At 37.2% G+C, this 22,649-nt stretch overlaps 2 protein-coding genes across 6 annotated transcripts; one reads left to right on the top strand and one right to left on the bottom strand.

The window, feature by feature from the left end:
- Positions 1-8,546: 8,546 nt before the first annotated feature.
- Positions 8,547-13,015, top strand: LOC105960724 (RNA pseudouridine synthase 3, mitochondrial). 3 transcript variants are annotated; one of them, XM_088820856.1, is made up of 11 exons: positions 8,547-8,809; positions 8,903-9,005; positions 9,095-9,442; positions 9,800-9,871; positions 9,986-10,144; positions 10,257-10,304; positions 10,395-10,475; positions 10,567-10,683; positions 10,821-10,922; positions 11,017-11,175; positions 12,480-13,015. In XM_088820856.1, the coding sequence occupies exons 3-11, from the start codon at positions 9,134-9,136 to the stop codon at positions 12,858-12,860; spliced, it is 1,428 nt and encodes a 475-aa protein (XP_088676982.1). In that variant the 5' UTR covers positions 8,547-8,809; positions 8,903-9,005; positions 9,095-9,133; the 3' UTR covers positions 12,861-13,015. The 3 variants fall into 3 exon arrangements, with proteins under 3 accessions (XP_088676982.1, XP_012840385.1, XP_088676983.1); XM_088820857.1 differs by having other exon boundaries at positions 8,661-8,809; positions 8,942-9,005; XM_012984931.2 differs by having other exon boundaries at positions 8,582-9,005.
- Positions 13,016-15,663: 2,648 nt separating this feature from the next.
- On the bottom strand, positions 15,664-19,919 carry LOC105972710 (pentatricopeptide repeat-containing protein At2g03880, mitochondrial). Of its 3 annotated transcripts, XM_088820854.1 has the most exons (4): positions 19,807-19,919; positions 16,291-19,651; positions 15,941-16,012; positions 15,664-15,814 (listed from the first exon to the last, which is right to left on the bottom strand). In XM_088820854.1, the coding sequence occupies exon 2, from the start codon at positions 19,467-19,469 to the stop codon at positions 16,470-16,472; it is 3,000 nt and encodes a 999-aa protein (XP_088676980.1). In that variant the 5' UTR covers positions 19,470-19,651; positions 19,807-19,919; the 3' UTR covers positions 15,664-15,814; positions 15,941-16,012; positions 16,291-16,469. The 3 variants fall into 3 exon arrangements, with proteins under 3 accessions (XP_088676980.1, XP_088676981.1, XP_012853143.2); XM_088820855.1 differs by having other exon boundaries at positions 15,664-16,012; positions 19,807-19,917; XM_012997689.2 differs by lacking the exon at positions 19,807-19,919 and having other exon boundaries at positions 16,291-19,751.
- Positions 19,920-22,649: the final 2,730 nt, after the last annotated feature.

The raw sequence follows: 22,649 nt of genomic DNA, 5'->3' as shown, positions 1-22,649 counted from the left end.
AATGCATGTAGGGTGGGTCCAAAACAAGTCCATTACCTCGCCGGTCTCCTCCAAATATCTATGATACTCAAAGTATTATTTTCGGACAACTTCAACATCAACAATTGCATTTGAGTTCTATCAGCATTCTCTTTGAACTGAATCTTCTTAAGAGCATTGTAAACCATCTTAATTAAAGACGCATTTGTCGGATTCTTCAACCTTAGTGATGACAAGATTGCCTTTGGTTTCACCAATGCGTTCGAAAAGTCTTCTACATGTGTCATCTATTCACTTGTTAATCTTCCAGCATATGAGTGCCCTTGAAAGTTTTCAAAATCTGAGTGGTTGTGACTACCACATTCGACTATTAACACCCACCCAACATCTTCATCATCCATGCCTATTTTTATGCCCTTCAACTCAAATGGACACTCACATTTCTTTGACCATGTTTGCATTTTTCCCTTTCCTTTGTCGTCTTGACCGGATACCTTATTGCTATGATACACTCCCGCATGCTCACATGCAAGTATCACGTAGGGCCTTCTACGTCTATTTTTCCCCGGGTTTGAAGACTTCACCACCATTATCATTCCTAGTCGGCTACCAACTTTGCACACCCATGTAACTAAATTGTCCCTTGTTGCAAACTCCTCATGGATGGTAAATTCATGTGCATAATCCAAAGCTAATTCCCTACATACATTAGCTCCAATACTTGCGCTAGGCACAAAAGTCTGCAAGAAAAACCGAAAATTTGTTTAAAAAACTGTAACAACCTAAACTCGACATCAATGTGTCGATATTTAGCTATAAAAACGACATAATAGAGTCGATTTTTTCATAAAAAAATTACACATTGTGATGATGCTAGAAATAGATCACCTTAAGTAGTTGAGATAGAAGGAGTTGGGAGAGCAAAGTGGATCACTGCTCACGTGCTAGATGGCCTTGAGATGCATGCGAACAGAGAACACGTGAACTAGGTCGGGGGTTGATCCGGCGGAAACCCCTCCGACGCTCAAGTCAGACGTGCGGATTGTAGAAATAGTTGAGAGAATATGACTCATAATATTACTCAGATAATAGGGCGTATCTTTAATAAATGAATTATGTCGTTATTTATACCTTGTCGATTGGGCTATGGTTAATTTGTTTGGTCAAACTTTATTTGAAGGTAATTGGGCTTTCGTAATAGTATTCTTCAAGATCGGGCTCGTGGCCCAGTACGTAGAGAAATAGTAGGCTAATTGGGCTGACTCAATTAGGCATATCATTAGCCCCCCACTCTCGAGTCGATGTGGGAGCCAAGTCGAAAAGGGTACGAGATCGTGTCGAGAGTAAATTGGTGTTGTAGTGATACGATAATCGTTGGCGTAGCATGGAAAACTCATTATTATTTACACCTTAGAGAGCGCATGCGATTTGGTGAGGCACGTTGGAGAGCGCGCGCAATTTGATGGAGCCCGTTGAAAATATCGCGCGATTTAGTGAAACGAGGTGAAATCTGCGCGCGATTTGGTGGAAGGGCAAAGGCTGGCGAGCCATGAAGCCGCGCGACTACCGTATGAGGGGAGATGCGCGAATTGGAGCTGCGCGGCTAGAACCCGCGCGTTTTATTGTGAGGGGGGAGCCGGCACGGAGCCCCATGTGAGAGAGAGGAGAGATGGGGCCGCGCGATTTGACTCCCTTGGGAGAGGCGCGGGCGCGTGCCCAGCACGCGCGGAGAGAGGGTGTGGACGTGAGCGCAGCACGCGCGGGAGAGAGAGGAGGACGCAGGCTCTCCGGCGCGTTGATGCACGCGCGCGTGGGCACGTGGCCACCACGCGCGTTCTGAGCAGGTGTTTTCTTTTTTTGCTGGGCTCGCGGACCTAGGCGCACGATTGGGAATCGCGCGGCCGTCAATCGCGCGTTCCACTTTTTTTTTTTTTTTTTTTTTTTTTTTTTTTTTTTTTTCTTTCTTTTCCTTTAGTTTTTACTTTCTCTTCTTCTTTTTTTTTTTCTTCATCTTCTTCTGTTTTCTTCTTCTTATTCTTTTTTTTCTTCTTCTTCTCTTTTTTTTATTTTTATTTTTATTTTTTTTAGGGTCGCAAAATTGTAGGTTCTTCATTTTGTGTTTATACTTGGTGTAGATGGGTATGCCCGCTATTATTTCATTTGACGTTTATATTATTTGACATTGTCATTGGTTTGACGCGTTGCTTGTATGTGTTTACATTTAGCATTGTGCGTGATATACTTGATGAGGGGATCAGTCTTTCAAGATTTTTTGATGGGGATCGTGCCCCTTGTTAGACCTCATGGGTTGTAAGTATGTTAGGACCGTGACCACGCTTTAAATGTAGGACTCTATGAAAACAGTTAGATAAGTTTATGTAATCAAGCTGGCCAGGCTATGTAGATTATCATAATATCTCTAAGTGTTCCCAGGGTTAATGTTGACTTGAGCTAATAATTATGTAGTGAAAGAGCAATAACACCGAGAGTAAGGGAAATAACTTGCTTTATTCATTGATTGAAAATGTGAAGCTTACAGCCTACTTGAGGCGAAGGTAAATAAATAAGTAGGAAGCGAATCGCTCGAAATAACTAAACTTGTACTAAGTAGATGATGTAGGTGTTTCGTCCAATTGATGTTGAGAGGTGAGGGGATGCATCATCCTTAGGGTAGGATAGCTCCCTAGTTTAGGATGTTGTGATCACTAACTTTGTTATGGCTCAAGATGCTCCAAGTGTCATTGACATCATTGGAAGTCCAGAGACATAGAAGGAGATCATCCACGAGATATCGACGATTGTCGTTGATCATCTCGTTTTTGAGTGTCGGAGTGATCTTCATCTCTTTTCCTCTTAGAATGAGCGAGGGTCGAAGCTCTTCGATGCGTACGTGTTTCTCAGCGCGACTTAGTAACTCTTCCAGAGTAGTTGGAGGTCTTCCTGCAATAGATTCCTTGAATCTACCTTGCTTCAAATTTTGTTGAATGATTCCACAGAGCATGCTTCCTCCCACGTTAGGAACTTCATGAGCCGCCTCTACAAATCGTTGAATGTAGTTGCGGAGGGTTTCGCCCTCTCTCTAGGTGATAGTGAAGAGGTACGCGGAGTCTTAGCGTACTCTTTGTTGATAGCGAAATGGTGGGTGAAGCAATCCGTTAGTTGGGAGAGAGAGCTTCAATTGACCCAGTGTGCAAGGACTTGAACCAACTCAATGCTCGTTCGGAGAGCATTGTGCGAAACATCTTGCACATCGCCGCATCAGTTGGGCCATATAGATCTGCCATGTCGTAGAACTTTTCAAGGTGCTCATGTGGGTCACTAGTTCTATCGAACTGCGGTAGACTAGAGACCTTTACCCGTTGGGGTAGTATCTCATTGATTATTGCGACAGTGAAGGGACTGCGCCTTATTGAAGGTATTGCCTTTCCACCAATAGGATTACCTATGTGGGGGAGGTGATTTGAGCGAGATACCCGACTGTTAATTTCATCATCTCCAGCATTGTGTGGAGGTACTTGTTGGCGAGAGGCGTTGCCTCTTGAAGGTGAACGTGGGACTTGTTGCCCCGTTCGTGCATTATGGCGATGAGTAGATTGTTGCATTCGAGACCTAGGGTCCGAGGTGGATGTGTTATCCGGTGGCGATGGAGGTCGTTGTGCCACGGGTGGAGATACAGGGGGAGTGTTGACTCCCATTGTGGCGATGTATTGTGCCAGTGCTTCAGTGGCAGCTCGAGCTGAAACTTCCGCAATCATGTGTTGGAGGCAGTGTTCTAAAAATCGGCCGAGGCGGCCGATTAATCGGTCGCCGAGGCGGAGGCGGTCCAAAACCTTTACGATTTTAGTGTAAAGGTTTGAAAAATCGGTTTTTTGCCTGTGAGGCGGTTTGAGGCGGTCCGAGGCGGTCTGAGGCGGTCTGAGGCGGTCAAACCTTTAAGGCGGGTCAAACTTCGGTGGCAAAAATCGGTCAAAAATCGGTTTTTTTTTTTTTTTTTTTTTTTTTTATAAATCAAAATAAAAGTTGGGATTTTAATAAAAAAAATGAGTTTATGCTTTATTTTGTTTATGTTAATTATTATTGTTAAAGAACTAATGATGTATGCCAAGAATGTATGTAAATTCAAAAAAAAATGCCTTTTTATTTATATTTTATAAGGATATTTATGTATTATGATCTTATTATTATTAAACTTTTATTATGTTATTAGAATATATACATGATCGAGATATAACTATGTTTAAATATTTTTTATCTATGTTTTGAGTATTTATAAATAATATCTACAAATATATTATATTAAATTTTAAAAACCGATTTATTTCCGATTTATCACCGATTAATCACCGCCGCACCGATTAATCGTGAGTCGGTGCCTGACCGACTCGGACCCGATTACCGATTTTTACAACCTTGGTTGGAGGGCCTCTTCGGTTATTTGAACCGTTCGAGGAGCGGGGAGTGGTGGATCCTGCGGGGGATTTATCTGAACCTCATGAGGTGGATCCTGATTATGAGGAGGAAGTGGCAAGCAAGAGCCTCCACGAGGTGGAAGGTTGTTAGCATTGACACGTTCTCTCCGAGTAGATGACTCAGGGACATCATGTTCGCTACGTGATCTTGTATACCTTCCCAGACGGCGCCATTATGATGATGCTAGAAATAGATCACCTTAAGTAGTTGAGATAGAAGGAGCTGGGAGAGCAAAGTGGATCAGTGCTCACGTGCTAGATGGCCCTGAGATGCCTGCGAACAGAGAACACGTGAACTAGGCCGGGGGTTGATCTGGCGGAAACCCCTCCGACGCTCAAGTCAGACGTGCGGATTGTAGAAATAGTTGAGAGAATATGACTTGTAATATTACTCAGATAATAGGGCGTACCTTTAATAAATGAATTATGCCGTTATTTATACCTTGTCGATTGGGTTGTGGTTAATTTGTTTGGTCAAACTTTATTTGAAGGTAATTGGGCTTTCGTAATAGTATTCTTCTAAATCGGGGTCGTGGCCCAGTACGTAGAGAAATAGTAGGCTAATTGGTCTGGATCAATTAGGCATATCACATTGTAATGTCAATTTTTTATGAAAAATCGACTCTACGATGTCGTTTTTATCGCTAAATATCGACATGTAAACGTCGATTTTTTGTGTACGGGAAATTATTTCCGAAAAACAAGAAAAACGATTACAAAGCTAAAAAAAGTACAATATTTCTTACCCTATTGTATTCTTCGACCTTAGAATAATCCATATTGATGTCTTGTGTGTCCATAATGTCCTCCTATGCAAGTTTTAGTAAGATATGAGGGTTTTGTTTGATGAGGGCAGGGCAAGCCCAAGCCCAAGGCGAGCAAGGCCGTCGCCTTGGGCCTACGAAAAATCAAAAATTTTAGGACCTCCAATTGTTGAAATGCGATATATTTATTAAGCTTAGGGCTGGGACTTTGGGATCGGGATTCGGGATCCCGTCCCGTCCCGATTAGAATTTTACTATTTGGGATTAAAACTTCGGGAATTCGAGATTACGGGATTCGGGATTGGGATTAGGAACAAATACGGGATCGGGATTCGGGAATTGGTTCAATCTCGATCGGGATATTTTAATCCCGAATAGGAAAAAAGAAAAAAAAAACTAATAAACACACACACACACACACACACACACACACACACATATATATATATATATATATATATATATATATATATATATATATATATATTTGTCAAGGAGATGAGAAATACAATATAATATATCGTTTCAACTTATTTTTAAATTTTTCAAATTTCATTTGTTCCAAGTTTTGTGGTAAAAATAAATAGTGCAATAATAATAGTATTTATATAATATATTCATGTTGGTTTAATGTATAAAATAATATTAATGCAAAAAAAAAATATATATATTTCTTAGTTTTTAGCCAAAATATGGGATTCCCGATCCCAATCCCAAATTCCCGAAATATTTAGGGATCCGATATTACCGGGATTTAATATTATGGGACGGGATTGGGATTTAAAATTTCTATCCCGAATCCCGAAATCCCGATCCCGAAAATCCCGAATTCCCGAAATCCCGTCCCGAACTCACCCCTAATTAAGCAACAAAATTTTTCCAATAATTGTCTTTGACATACTTGGCCAAGTTATACTCATACGCCACTGTATGTCTTTTGAATTATATTATTTTTTGAATTTTATTTTCAATTTCCCTCTTTTCTTCTTTCTAATTTTATTTTTTAATTTCCCTCTTTTTTTTTCTTTTTTTCTTTGTTGATTGGCAAGCTAAGAATTAATACTGGTTGTGTTAATATTTTGGGTTAAATAATTTAGCTCTTTTTGAATTATATTGTATATTTTGAAATTTCATAGGTTGAGTATCTATCGACACAATGAGCAATATAAAAGTTTGAATTGGGATATTAAGAAAAATCCAAACGGATCTCCTAGATTTAAATAAGGGTAAATTACAACCACCCCTCAGGTATGGTCAAATTACAAAACCCCCCCTCTTGTTTGGATAATTACCCTCAACTCCTCAAATTTAGTGGAATCTTCGAGATTATATGGAATATTATCACTTTTGTACCATTTTTATCCCATCAGAACTCTACATTTTTAAGCAAGATGATCATAATATGTGTTTTTTTGGCTTATATACATCAAATGGTGATGCATCGATAAATGTATTTTTACAGAAAACGAGTACAAACTAGAGAACATTCCATGAAATATAGATGATTATGTTGAATTTGGTAGCATAAGGATGGGGGTGTAAGAAAAAATCATAGTTGAGGGGTAGATGTAATTATCCAAACAAGAGGGGTTTTTTCGCAAATTGACCATACTTCAGGGGGTGTTTGTAATTTACCTTTTAAATAAATTATCTTGCAAAAATATGTTGAAGCTGAAGTTGTGGAACTATGGTGAGTTGATAAGTCAAAATAAAGTTGGTAATTAAGGGGGCCTCGTTATCGTTTCTCGCCTCGGGCCTCCGAGACCCTGGGACCGGCCCTGGATGAGGGTTTTTGGGAAATATGAAAGAGTTTTTGTGGAGAAATGTGTAGAATGAGTGTGAAGAAGATGTTGGGTTTTGTTGGTGAAATGAGTTAATCTCTCGTGTTTTATATTTCTTGTTATCCTTTTTTTGGTCTTGCAATAGCAATTAGTCATAATTTAATTGAATTAATAATATCGAAATAAATATTGGAGTTATATTTGTAATTACCAATCTTGTTCTTAGTAAATTTATTTATATTTTGGTCTTGCATTAAGTAAGGTCTTGGCCTTAAGAAATTTTGAGATTGTGCAAATATTGACTGCCTATCGTATATATCAACACTATTACTCCCTCTGTTCCACAATAACTGTCTCTTTTTAAAAATATTTTTGTTCCATATTATCTGTCACTTTAGATTTTCTCTACCGCATTAAATGCATTTTTTTTCTGTTTTAACCTTATGAATTCAACTATAAGTATTAACTCTCTCTTATCACATTATTAAATAATCAAGGTTATTTTAGTCTTTCTAATATATTTTAGGGCTAAATACAGTTTGCACCCTTAAAGTATAGGGTTGGTAACACTTACCCCTTAAAGTTACAAATGTAACACTTGCCCCCCTCATTAATGAATTTAATGATAAAACTTTGACTTTGAATGATGTGGCATTTTTTCTTCCCAAATTGTCCTTCTAGCTATTATATTAATGCATATATAATAATATATTTTCAATAATATTTCAAAAACTAAATTTTATAAAATGTAATAATTATTAAAAAAATATTTTAATTTATGTTTAAGCCCACATTTTAATTACTATAGACCCTAATATAAATAAAAATCTCAATATTTTAAAAAAAATATTTAAAATGCGTTAAACATTTACAACAAAAAAATAATTTCAAGACTTAAACGTCCAATTTTTTTATAATAATTATTGATTTGAAAATTTATTTCAGTTACTTAAATAAAAATTTCAGTAAAAAAATATTTAAATATTTAGACGTTTAAATTATAATTTCTTATTAACTTTTGAATACATTTTGTGATTCTTAAAGTAAAAAGTCGGATGATTATATTAGAGTCATATACGCATTAATATAACTATATAAACTATAAAATTATTATTAAAATTCGAATAATTGTTAACTTTTTATTAGCTACAAATGAACACAAGGTAAAACAAAAATGAAACTAAAATTCAATTTTTTTCATTCGTAAATTTACAATATTGAAATAATAAAATTAAGTTTTTGCAAAGTTGCCAAATTTTTTATTATTACATATTCATTATTTATATAATGGCTAGAAGGATAATTTGGGAAGAAAAAATGCCACATTATTCAAAGTCAAAGTTTTACCTTTAAATTCATTAATGAAGGGGGTAAGTGTTACATTTGTAACTTTAAGGGGGTAAGTGTTACCACCGCTATACTTTAAGGGTGCAAACTGTATTTAGCCCTATATTTTACCTAAAATCAGGACATATTTATTGAGCTTCTTAATCCTTGTGCAAAGCTAAAAACAACTGTTAATAAGGAACAGAGGGAGTATTAACTTTTTAACATATTTCTTTAATAAAGAAAGTATTATATTAATATTGAAAAAAAAGTATTAAATTATTGTAACAGCCAGCGCTCTCTCTCCCTCTCTCTCTCTCTCTCTCTCTCTCTCATTTTTCATCGTTCTTTCACACTTCAATCTCTCTCTCTCTCTCTCTCTCTCCAGTCGTCTCATTCTCTGATTTTGTCTCAGCGACTGCACTCAAGGCTGTTGGCTTCTAACACAAACAGATGATTGCCAAAACTCCTCTCTTTTAATAATATACTGGTTGGTTTTGTTCAACCTTGTATCTATCTTCAGTCTTCACCAAAGACATCGATTCTTTTTTGTACTTACTGTATATGTCTTTTAATGCATTAGTTGATATACTCACAATTTCGTACGACAAATTGTTGGAAGGAAGACGAGAGTACAAGCGCAAAAGCTTCTCCCTTGCTCGATGACTGTGTAAACTGTAATGCATGTAAGGTGTTCGATTAAATTACCGACTGCTAAAAGTTGATCTAATTTTACAATCACAGCTCAAATTTATTGTATAATTTGTGGATTCAGGTTTAGATCATCAACCCCAATCCCTCAAAATCAAACTTTATGCGGAATAAGCTTCTCAATCGGAATACCATCTCAACGGTTTGGCATAACCGGAGGTCAAAAATCCGTCCACCGCCGCCTGCTTCCGCCAAGGCAGTGCTTCGAGTATCAAATAACATAGCTCATTTGGGGGCGCCAAAAGAGGGCCCAAAACCTAGGCAGCTGCTATCTTTGCCGCCATTCCCCGGCAACCCTTTGCCCGGAAGGAATTCAACCTCTGTCGAACATGTGACTGCCATTAGCTGGCTCAAATATTACTTTGATGACGTCATTCCTCCAGTAATTCAGCATCATTTCAATAAAGGCCTTGTCAGTCTCTCCCTCTCTCTCTCTCTAACTAATTTACTGTGTTTGATTTTTTTTCATATGTTTCACTTTTTTCGTAGTTGATTACTCGATTTCATGGAAGGCCTCTAGAAAGTTTAAATAACTGAAACCCATTCTGTTGTATTATTTAATTCTGGTAGTGAGACTGCTTATGTAATAAAATCAAGAACGAGTATAACTTTAGTTATTCTTTGAAATGCTTGCGGCTTTTGTTTTGTTGTGCAACCTAATCTTCTTATCTTGACTCTTGTCTTATTTTATTGCTACAGTTGGTTGATATACGTTTTTGTTTTAAATTTGAAGAAGATGAAGTTACTTACTCTTATTTTGGTTTAACAGGTTCGGATGGAATGTCTTAATTCAAGTGGCCTGTCTGAAAGCTACAGAGGACAAACAATGTCCACAAGAAAGGTAATAATGCTTTTACTCGAGAGCTGTATAAAACTCTGTAGTTATTGTTATGAATTTGAATACTTACTTCATACTCAGATTACCCGTTTTTATAGTTGTAACAGTTACGTGCAGATCAAACCTAGCGAAATCGTGGAGGAGGGAGACAGGGTTTACGTTCCGGTATCTGTTGCTGAAAATAAAGTCTCAAAGAGATTTGATGTTATTCCGAGTGGGACGTTGCACCCAAATGCTGACGAAATTATGTACTTACAGAGACTCGTGAAGTACAAGGCATGTATATATATATTCCGTGTTATAGAGGAAACCACGTGATCAACTCACAATTAAGTATGATGCTGATCGTGTTGGTAATTAATTATTGTCTATTGTTTGCAATCTTCAGGACTCGGCTATTCTAGTGTTAAATAAGCCTCCTAAACTTCCAGTAAAGGTCAGCATTATCGACATTTTAAATCGAATATTTTAGTTTTTTCCGCTCTCTTGCCTTTTTGAGTTGCTAATGCATCGTACGTAAAAATAGGGGAACCTGCCGGTTCACAACAGCATGGATGCCTTAGCAGCTGCAGCATTATCGTATGATTATGATGAAGGCCCAAAGTTGGTGGGTAATATCTTTGAGTTGCCGTTTATTTGCTCTTTTTAATTTTCATAAATATTTCACCTCTGCAATTATTCTTATTGGGTTCGTTTAGGTGCATCGTCTTGACAGAGAGAGTAGTGGTCTCCTCTTAATGGGGAGAACGAAAGAAAGCATTTCCTATCTTCATTGGTTGTTCAGTGACGTAAGGAAGGCTGCATCCTTCTCTAAGGTACTTCAATTTTTTTAGTCGAAGCTCTGAACATGCAATAAGAAAGTTGCTACTTATTTATTCAGGCCGCATCTTTTGTAGGTAAATTGTATGTCTTTCTCTTATATTTTTTTTCCTACTTATTCGGTTGTTTCAAGGAATGGAGTGATGCTTGCGATGCAATGTATCAGAGGTATTGGGCGTTGGTCATAGGCGTGCCCAACCAGAAAGAAGGCGTAATTTGCGCCCCACTCACAAAGGTCTTTTTTTTTTTTTTTTTTTTTTAATTCGATAAAAAAGCCTCGTGAATATTTGGGTGTGACTGTAAGAATCATCGGATGATTTTAATTTCAGGTGCTTCTTAATGATGGAAAAACGGAGATGGTTATTCTATCTCATAATTCAGGCTTAGAAGCTTCCCAAGAGGCAATTACTCGATATCGTGTGCTTGGCCCGATGATCAATGGTTGCTCATGGATTGAATTGCATCCTCTTACAAGGCGTAAACATCAGGTTCGTAAAATTTATGATTTTATATGCATTCCAATTAACTCCAAATTAAATATTCCCAAGTCCCACACTTCGACTGTGCATTATCGGAATTTCAAATTTATAGGAAGAACTAGTCGTATTAAGACGGATCTTGTTATTTGAATACTCTGTATTCAAAGCGTAATCATGATATTATCTAAAATTGATGGATGTAAATTATCTATTCTCAATAGGAAATATTTTAAACGATCCTTATCGAAAAAGCAGTGCACAGCTGGCTAAGATTTGTGAAAATTGCTTCTCCCTCCATTTCATATTAATTATCGTCAAGGTTTCGGTACTAGTATGAAGAAACTAATAACTATGCATGAATTTTTGGGAAAATGCACTTAATGCACTAAAATACCCGTTCTTATTATCTTATCCTCTAATAATTCTCCCGGGCAAAATAGAGAAAAAAGTAACAAATGCATCATTAGAACTCTAAACAGATACTATAAAACAAAAAAATAAAATAAAAATCAGTTAAACTTGAAACGGTTAGAGAGTAGCTAGTAACACCATTGTTGGGGAGAGATTTTCCTCTCTCAAATATTTATGTATATATATATATATATATATATATATATATATATATATATATATATATATATATATATATATAGACACACACACACACATAGGGGTGCATGTTGGAACGGAAATTCCAATTTCCGCCGGTTCCGATCCAAAAAGTTCCCATTTTGGAACAACTTTTTTCATTCCTGACTTCCGAAATTCCGATTTCCGAATTTTCCCGATTTTTTGGATTGGAATTGGAATTATATAAAATAAATTTGGAATTTCCGATTTCCGATCCAATTTGATTCCGAAATTAATTCCGAAAAATTCGGATGTTTTTCCGAAAAATACACCTATAAAATAATAAATATTATATAATACTCATTTTTCCGAAAAATACACCTTTAAGTTTTGTTTTAGGATTATGTTGTGTTTATGTTTATTTATTTTTTGAACTGAAATTTAGTAGTTATTAGTTTTACTTTTATCGACGTGGATGTTCTTATTTTTGGAAAATTATGAACATTTTAAAAAAAAATTCGCCAAGTTTTGAAATTTTTAAGCTCATGTGATTTCCGATTTTTTTCCGAAATTCCGAAAATTCCGGGCCTTTTGGAATTGGAATTGGAATTAATTTTGTACTTCCAAAATTTTTTGGAATTTTTCCGAAAAAAGGCTAATTCCGATCCGATCCATCCGACTTTCACCCCTATATATATATATATATATATATATATATTTGACTTGGTTTATCTTTGGTGCAGCTTCGAGTTCATTGTGCAGAAGCTCTAGGTACTCCGATAGTAGGCGACTACAAATACGGGTGGTTTGTCCACAGCAAATGGAAGCAAATGCCTAGACTCGATTTTGAGCCAACAACCGGGGAACCTTATAAAATGCGGAGGCCAGAGGGCTTGGACGTACAGAAAGGCAGTGTCTTATCAAAAGTTCCACTTTTGCATTTGCATAGCAGAGAAATGGTATTGCCGAATATCGAGAAGTTTATCGAGCTCCATAAGCACATGTCAGGAAACTACAATGTGGATCCTGAGCTTTGTGCGAAACCAGATATCCTCCGTTTTGTGGTGCCGATGCCTAAACACATGAAAATTAGTTGGAATCTCATGTCTTCTTACCTTGTATAAAAGAATGGTCATCGAGACTTGGATTTCTGAAAGAATAGGTCAATTTTTATTTTGTTTTTGCTTTGTTTTGTTTTCCTTGTAACTTTAATTTGAATAATCAGCTTCTTTGCATTTGCAGTTTATTTAATTATGAAATTGATGAATTGTATATGTAATCATATGGAGACCAGCTTTTTCAATCATATTGATACAGATGCATATTGGGGATTCAATAGTAAGGGGCTTAAAAAACAACCAACTGCTTCTGTTTCTAAATATTTGAAACAACAGAATCTCTCTCTAAAAATGGTGTCATCTCTCTCTAAAACTTGCTCAGTTTTGTTCCTCTTTTCTTTTATTTTTTCCTTATTATTTTTTCTCTTCTTTAACTTCTTATCCAAGACAAGCTCAATGGTGCAAGTAGATCTCGGTCTTCAAATTTTGTTTTGGATACTCATTTAGGCGTCTCCAATGGAATAAGTAAATTTGGGTCTTTTGGAGACCAGACAGAATTTTAGAGTCTCTAAAAAATAAAATTTCACAATAGAGGGCTCTCTAAATGATGTCACCGATTATTATAGTAGTTGATTAGGGCTCAAATTATACTCATATACTAAGGTCCGGGACAATTAAATTTTATTTAAACAATTTTACTTTTTTTTTATAAACATTTCGATCTAAAAAATAAAAAATTCTGAAAAGATATGAAATGTTGAACTACAACTGTTTGGATATGATTTCCATTGATCTCATCCATTAAATTTTTTATCTAATCATTTTACTACCATCTTCATCATCTTATCTAGATCTTCATCATCTTATCCAACTATAATCAATTAAATTGGATTTTCATGTTCAATCTAGGACATCCAAGATTATCTATAACAATCATATACAACATTATATAGCATGTGTGGTGATTGTGTAAGAATTGGGGAGTAGCATTATATAAAAAAATCAGTTTCTTATATAATGCTACTTCCCAACCCTTACACAATCACCACACATTCTATATACAATCTAGTTACATATTTATATAAAAAAAAATGGCTCAACAAGTAAGTGATAACTCCTCTTCCGACGACGACAACCAAGGCCACGCTATAATGACGACGATGTACGGAGAATACCAATCTTTCATGTTGGCTTCATAGGGGAAGTGCAAAACACAACATAGAGTAACATCATCATGTTGGCTTTTGCTTAAAGTAATAGTCAAAATGCATGATATCATTCATAATTCGTAAAAATAATTCACGCCTCATATGATTTCTATTTCGAAAATCACGAGGAGCATATAAAAGACGATCAACAAAGTATCATTCATAAGTAAGTCGTGCGCACCTATTCGGTCCCATCTTACTGAATTCCGGCGTGATGATGTTCCTCCATGTTGTGTTTTGCACTTCCCCTGTGAAGCGAACATGTTATTGGTATTCTACGTACATCGTCGTCATGATGGCGTGGCCTTGATTGCCGTCGTCGTAAGAGGAGTTATCGCTTTCTTGTTGTGCTAATTTTATTTATTTTTCGATAAATATGTAACTAGATTGTATATAAAAAATGTGTGGTGATTCTGTAAGGGTTGGAAAGTAGCATTATATAAGAAAATGAATAGATTATAGATAAGAATTGGATGAGCGAGATTGAGCGTGAAAATCCAATCTAATGGATTATAGTTGGATAAAATGATGAAAATGTGAATAAGATGATGAAGATGTGGATAAGATGATTAGATAAAAACCTAACAGATAAGATCAATTAAAACCATATCTAACGGTTGTAGTTCATCATTTCATATCTTTTAAGATTTTTTTTTTTTTGGATCAAAATAGATATTAAAAATAATTAAGATTGTTCAAATAACATTTAATTGTCTACAATCTCGTATATGAATAACATTTTAGCCCTAATCAAAATACTATATGAAATAATCCGTAACATGATTTAGGGACGCAAAATTATATATCCCTGTATTGTGGAATTTTTTTTTTAAACTCTAAAATTCTATCGAGTGTCCATGTAGGTCTCCAAAACAGAATTTGAAAACCCGATATGCTTGCTCCATTGGAGATATCCTTAGGAAGAAATTTAGAACTATTGCCAAAGTCTCTAGTTTTATATACCCACTAAAGCCCTAGTTGGTATTGGCTGGTTTTGGTAGAATTTCTATATTAAGTAGTCAACTAATGGAGTTTAGAGACTCCATTGAAATGCCATTAGAGAACAATAGCATTTTAGAGTTTCTAAAAAAAAGTTTCATCTTAATTTCTCTTTTTTTAATATACAACTGAAGCAAAAAGTTTTTTTTTTTTTTAAATGTAAAAAATTGTATTGTAATAACATTAATTGGACAAGATTTTTCAATTAGTCTCATCATTATATTTTTATCTGCATCTTCATCTTCTTATCCAAATATAATCCAATCCAAATATAATCCATTAGGTTGGTTTTTCTATGTTCAATCTGGTCCATCCAATTGTTGTCCATTATTCATTCATTTTCTTTATGTATGTAGAGTCCCCAATTCTTACACAATTACCACACATTCTTTATACAATCTCTATTACTATTACAACCCGCATTCCATTTACACATAACGAACGGTACATAATACAAGCCAAGGATATACAACAGATGTTATATATCCACGTCGGTCCACTAGTATTCAAACAATTTCCGGTCCACAATGACATGATAACCAATTATTTACAAGGATGCAAGCGGCATATCGAAAGGGCGATCCACAGACCTACTAAAACTTTCGTTGGTGTTGCCATTTTTGTCCTACATAATGCATTCTCGTGAAATTTGAAGACTCCAATTTTAAATCGAACTAACACAATCGAATAAATTTATATTAATTGTTGATGAGATATTTACATAACCCATTACAAGTTTGAGGGCATAAAGCATAGACATCCCAGAACTTCCACTGAGCTACACATTGCTTCACAGCAAACATTTTCTAAGACCTAAGCAAACATCGAAAGTTTTCGCATCAGACAAAACGTAAACATAAGTTGAGCCCAGCCTAGATTCTCACTCCAATATTAAAATTAAACATGTGAATTTAAAATGTCAGTAAAGGTAAGACTTACACAAGAGAATCGGATTTTCCGGAAAAAAAGGGTTCGTGACTAGAAATAATTGTTGCTTCACTTCTCAGGCACCTATAAAAGGAACAGAAATTAATAATAACAATTAATTTTTTTCTTGAAGTATTTCAATGGATTATCAACTATATGGTTGGAATATCACTAATTCTTGGTTATGCAAAAAATGTCGTTTTGTGTTCTTATATTCCGCAAAATTAGCTTAATAAATGTACCAGGGTTTTATTTAGTGGTCGGACTAAATAAATCAAGAAATTGACATCAGCGCTAACTATTTATTCTCACATAATTATTGAATTTCAAATTCCCATTACGCTCCGAAAATTTTTATTTACCTGGAGCTGGTGCCTTTGAGCTGGTGAACACGAGCATCAATCTATACATTATATCGCATACAAAACGAACTGGCAAGCAGGGAAAACTGATATTCTCTAAAACCGACCCAATTGCTTTGGCCTAAATTTTATATCTGCAAACGATGTTAACATGTATCGAATATTTTCACGAACATAAATTACCAATAGTCTTTACACGAACAAATGCCATTACGAAAGTGGTGGAAGCGGCTCGCATCACGAACTACAATCTCTTGATCCACAGTGCTCGACACACACTTGATAAATTCATGACAGTCTCCACATATGCGAAGGTTCTTGAAAATTCTAATTCTTCCACCGTTAACCTTACTTATCAGAGCAAAACCTAAAGCCAACCTCTCACTGTGGTTAAAAAGATTCTCTCGTTTTTCCTTCTCCGTCACATTATGCGGCACATACTTTGTGTTCGGTATGTACCCTACTTCACTAACTCTCTCCCTCAACTCCTCCATTTTCCTATGAATATCCAGTAGCCTTGGGTGCGACGAATCTTGAGACAAGAAAACGTGAATTTGAGCATCAATCTCAAGCCAACTGCACCCAGGTTCTTTTTTGATACCCTGACTCGACATCGATTTCCTAACCCTAGAAACATCATTCCACCTCCCTTTACTAGCATAGATATTAGATAATAAAATATAGTTCGAATCTGTTTCGGGGTCAATTTGGAAGAGTTTCTCGGCAGCTCTTTCACCCAATTCCACATTTCCATGGACTTTGCATGTGCCGAGTACATTCTCCCAAATCAAAGCATTGGGAGTTAGCTCCATATTCTCGATAAGTCTCTCAATCTCGTCGAATTTCCCTGCTCGACCAAGAACATCAACCAAACAAGCATAGTGCTCAATACTTGGCGTGATTCCATAAGATTCACTCATTGAGTAAAAATGCTTCTTTCCTTCTTCGACCAATCCCATGTGGCTGCACGCAGAAAGGATCCCTAGGAAAGTAACCCCATCAGGTAAGAACCCTTCGTTTATCATTTGCCTAAACGCTTTAAGAGCCTTATCGCCCTCTCCATGTTGGGAATATCCGCATATGATTGTGTTCCACAGAACTGTATCGTTCGATTGCATGCCGTTAAACAGAGCTTCGGCATCGTCAATATGTCCACATTTTGCGTACATGTCAATCAGTGCACTTGATACAAACATGTCGGTAGATTGTCCAGCCTTAATTGCCAAGGAATGCAATTGTCGACCATTCTCAAGGCTTGCGATCGCAGAGCAACCCCTCAAACTACTAGCAAGAGTGAACTCGTTAGGGATAACACCTTCTCTTCGCATCTGGTTGAATAAACGAGCAGCCTTTTCGCCTTGATTAGTCTGTGAATAACCTGAAATGATAACTGTCCAAGCGAAGACATCTTTCTCATTTAATCTACTAAAAATAGCTTCCACATCCTCCATGCAACCGCACTTTGCATACATGTCAATCAGAGCAGTTCCAACATAACCATCACCTACGAATTTGTTTTTAATTACATGTGAATGTACCTGCTTCCCAAACTCAATATTCGAGAGGCTTGAACATGACCTAAGAATGCTAATAAATGTGTACATGTTGGGCGTAAAACCATCTGTAAGCATCTGCTTGAAAACCCTGGTTACTTGATCGGAAGTTTCATCATCGTGAAATCCGGATAAAAGGGCATTCCAAGAAATCACATCCCAATTGGCCATTTTGTTGAAGATACGATACCCGTCGTAAATTGATCCAAGCTTCATGTACATTGCAATTAATGCATTATTCACCAAATGATCAAACTCCAACCCAAATTTATGAGCGCATGCATGGACGCTTTGACCATAACGGAGGTCACCCAAATCAGTGGCAGCACTAACGAGAGTGGAAAGAGTAAACTCATTAGGCCTCATACCAGAACGCATCATTCGGTGGAACAATTTTGCTGCTTCTTCCTTTAGACCTTCTTGATCAAGTGCGCATATAATCGAACTCCATGTAACTATATCAGGATTCTCCATCGTCTCGAACACTTTAAGGGCATAATTGGCAACTCCACATTTTGAGTACATATTAACCAGGCTACACCTCACAAAATCATCAGTTTCACCCCCAACCTTGATTGCTATTGAATGGACTCCCTGACCAGCTATAAATGCACCAAAGCTGGCAATTCCCTTTAAAACAATCGACAATGTGTAATTACTAAACCTCATTTCCGGGTCTTCCATTTCGTTGAACAATCGTAACACTGCCTTCCCATTTCCCACCTGCGCATAGCCATTAAGCAAAGCATTCCACAAGACATTATTTTTCTCTAGCATCATACGAAAAACACCATCCGCGTACTCCATTTCCCCACTCTTGGAGTAAAGGTCAATCAAAGAGGAACCAATGTAAACATCGGAAAGAACGCCAATCTTAACAGCCTCTGCATGAATTTGTTTCCCAAAATTCAAGTCCAACGACACTGAACAACCCTTCAAAACAGTAGACAAGGTGAACTCGTTCGGCCTCACATCCTCCTTCCTCATCTGACAAAACAACTCAATGCTTTCCATTCCATGCCCTTGAGCTACAAAACCCGATATCAGAGCGGTCCACGAAACCACGTCTTTCATTGACATTAGCTCAAACACATTGCGCGAAAAATCTAAAGCCCCACATTTGGCATAGAAATTAATCAAAGAAACCCATAGATGCAAATCAGGCTCAGAACCACTTCGTATGATACATCCGTGAATCATTTTACCTTCGTTTAAACGCATTCCAGCCGCACAATCTCTTAGCATTTTGGAATACCATTTAAGCCTATTTTTTTCATTAACCCTTTCCAAACCACTCCTTTCCGTTCCCCTATCGGCCGGAACCTGTAAATGACAACTTTGTGCTTCTTTTAATTCGTGCCAAGGTCGTACCTTTTCTGGGTTTCTTCTAGAATCAAAACCCCAATTGGGCTCTTTCGTAGTGATGAGAGCAGCAGTGGAAAACGAAGACCGGAAGCCAAGGGAATATAAGAGATGGTTCTTTGTGGGGTAAAACGTCGAACACCTTCTGTGCACTCCACAGAAAGTTGACAAAATGCCTTCGACGACGATTCGGGGTTGGCTCCGCATTTGCATAGTGACAAAGTCGCATCCCATTACGTCAGTAAAGAGAAGACGAGACGTCATGTTTCATACTAGCCGTCGAGTATTGAACTGAAAATACAGGCGCGGCCGCCGCCGCCGCCGCCGAAGATTGTGGAGGCGGCGGTGTGTTGAGTGAATGAACTTTAACTTGAGTGTCTTCTGAGAATGGGATTCTGGGCTTCGTCGGGATAAAATACAGCCGCCACCCGTTCTTACTTCTTTCTCTGCAAATTAAAAAAGAAAAAAAGAAAAAGAAATTATGTATCAATATTTGCTAAGTTGTTAATTATTTATATTTCCCAGCAAGTTAAACTTGATTATTGTGATATCATAATTACTTTTACCTCTATTTCAAAAAAAAAAAAAAAATTACTTTTACCTGTAAAATATTTAGGTGTTACAGGGGTAAAAATCGGAAGAACCTGGTCGTAATTAAGAAAAAATAAATTAAGGGAATAACTAATTTCAACAATATTTGTGCATGTGGAAACTAAAGATGTTACAGATTCTCATAAAAGATGTTTTATTGATAAACAACACCTATCCTTATATACAAGTGATAAAGATAAGATTACAATAGATCTTCCTAGAGAATAGGGAAAATATTCAACGTAAAATAATAAGGAACGTGAGAATAGGAACAAAATTAACTGAATAAAAGAGAACTCAGGAAACGACTTCCCAAGACTAGCGGAGGTGGTTGTTACACTAATACGCCCCCCTCAAGTTAGGTGGTGTTAACCACACCTAACTTGTTCAAGTGTTGATGAAACTGTTTGTTTGGAAGAGCTTTTGTTAAAGTATCGGCCACTTGATCTGATCCTTGTACGTGTGTAACCACTACTTGTTTTTGCTGCACTTGTTTTCTGACAAAGTGAAAATCAATCGCTATATGCTTCATGCGGCTGTGGAAGACAGGGTTTTGGCAAAGATACGTCACACCAATATTATCACAGAAAATAGTTGGTGGTTTATGCAAAGGAATTCGAAGTTCCTGTAACAAATTCATCACCCAATTTGTTTCAGATAATGCACTCGCAACCGCCCTATACTCTGCCTCTGTGGATGATCTCGCTACTGTTTTCTGTTTCTTTGACGACCAACTTATCGGATTGACACCAAAGTATAACAAATAGCCTGTAGTAGAGGTTCGGTCAGTAGGATCTCCTGCCCAATCGGCGTCCGAATACATATATAGGTTGTTGTCACTATGTTGAGAGATGCGCAAAGAGTATTGAACTGTTTGTTTCAAGTATCTCAACACCCTCTTGACAGCTTTCCAGTGAGTGTCAGTTGGTGAGTGCATGTATTTGGACAACTTATTCACCGAGTAAGATATGTCAGGACGAGTAAAAGCTAGGTATTGCAATTTTCCGATCACTTTTCGATATTCTTTTGCATCGGCGAGCATTGTACCATCATGTAAACTTAGAACTTGAGACGAGCTCATCGGAGTTACAACACCCTTGCTGTCTTGCATATTGGAATCTCGGAGTATATCCATGATGTATTGAGATTGAGACAAAATAATTGCATCTGCTTTTCGAGTCACTTCAATTCCTAAAAAATAGTGAAGAAGGCCAAGATCTTTAAGCGAAAAACGACGAGAAAGAGAAGAGATGACCTGTTTGATGATTATTTGGCTGCTACCAGTGATTAGTATATCGTCTACATATACCAAGATGTAAACTGTAACACTCAGATTATGTAAAACGAAAAGAGATGTGTCAGATTCAGATTTCTGAAACCCCATACGCAGAAGAAAATCTCGTAGCTCATTATACCATGCCCTTGGAGCCTGTTTTAAGCCATAAATTGCTTTTCTTAGACGACAAACATGAGTGGGCAGCTCTTCATGTTCAAATCCAGGGGGCTGCGACATGAAGACTTCTTCTTCAAGATGTCCTTGAAGGAACGCATTATTTACGTCGAGTTTATGTATTGCCCAATCGTTTTGAATAGCAATAGAAAAAACTAGACGTACCGTTGTAGGCTTAATAACTGGACTGAAAGTGGAGTGGTAGTCAATCCCAGGCCTTTGATTAAATCCTTTTGCAACGAGTCGTGCTTTATAACGATCAATACTCCCATCCTGCTTTCTTTTGATGCGAAACAACCATTTGCACTCTATGATATTCCTGTTGGGATCATTTGGTACTAATTCCCATGTTTGGTTTCGCATTAAGGCATCAAATTCATCTTTCATTGCAGCTCTCCATTGTGGGTGTTTAGTAGCTTGCTTGTAGGTATTGGGTGTGAGACTTGGTGAGAGATGAGCGATGTAATCAACAATTTTTTTGGGTTTAAAAATATTTCTTTGTGAGCGAGTGGTTATACGGTTCGGATTAGGAGGTGGGATTTCGGTTGGGTGAGATGGTTGAGCGGTGGATGTATTTTGTGGGTTTGTAGCTGGTGTTTGGCTGGTCGGTGGTGCTGATGTATGAGGTATTGGGATTTGTGCAGATGGAGGTGGATTACCAATTGAAGATTGAGAAACGATGGGTATTTGAGATTGTGTTGTACCTGGCACGAGTGAAGCTGCTGGTGGAGCAGAAGAGGATGAAACTTGCCGAGACTGCCTTGTGGTTACATCGAGAATAAGTGGTGGGGGTATTTCGAGCGAGTTAGGTGACGATGAGAGATTAGTAGAGGTGTTCGGGTGCTGGACTACAGGCTTATCCCATTCTAATTGTAAATAATTTTTGTTTCTCAACTGTGAAAATATGTTTTCAAAAGGGAATTGATTTTCAACAAATATCACATCACGTGAGACAAAAATCTTTGAAGAATTGGGATCAAAACACTGATGGCTGTGGTGGACCTGCGAGAAGCCAAGATACACACATGGTTTAGACTTAGGTTCTAATTTATTTTTCATATATGGTTTGAGCCATGGATAACAAAGACATCCAAACGTTCGAATAGAGGGATAGTTAGGTGCTTCGCCAAATAATTTTTGGTATGGAGATTGTTGCCGGAGATTTGGAGTTGGGAGCCTATTAATAACATAAACTGCAAATTGGCAGGCAAAGGTCCAAAAGTTTAGACGTAGGGAGGCTTGATGCATGAGGGTTTTGGCTGTTTCAATAATATGTCTGTGTCTACGCTCGGCTAAAGCCACCCGTTGAGGAGTATATGGGGGAGAAACCAGATGTTCAATTCCTTGTTCGCGAAGATATGGTTTTAATGCAGCGAATTCACCACCCCCGTCACTATAAAAAG

Source organism: Erythranthe guttata, chromosome 7, assembly GCF_056151865.1.
Source record: "Erythranthe guttata isolate IM_541 chromosome 7, IM_541, whole genome shotgun sequence".
Lineage (NCBI taxonomy): Eukaryota > Viridiplantae > Streptophyta > Magnoliopsida > Lamiales > Phrymaceae > Erythranthe > Erythranthe guttata.
This window is presented reverse-complemented; position numbering and strand designations above follow the sequence as displayed.

Bases quoted from the DNA above. Each gene is read 5' to 3' on its own strand.
- LOC105960724 (XM_088820856.1), top strand. From the start codon at position 9,134: ATGCGGAATAAGCTTCTCAATCGGAATACCATCTCAACGGTTTGGCAT. The intron at 10,145-10,256 runs GCATGTATATAT...TGCAATCTTCAG, and splicing joins AGAGACTCGTGAAGTACAAG to GACTCGGCTATTCTAGTGTT. The intron at 10,684-10,820 runs GTACTTCAATTT...GGTTGTTTCAAG, and splicing joins AGGCTGCATCCTTCTCTAAG to GAATGGAGTGATGCTTGCGA.
- LOC105972710 (XM_088820854.1), bottom strand. From the start codon at position 19,469: ATGACGTCTCGTCTTCTCTTTACTGACGTAATGGGATGCGACTTTGTC.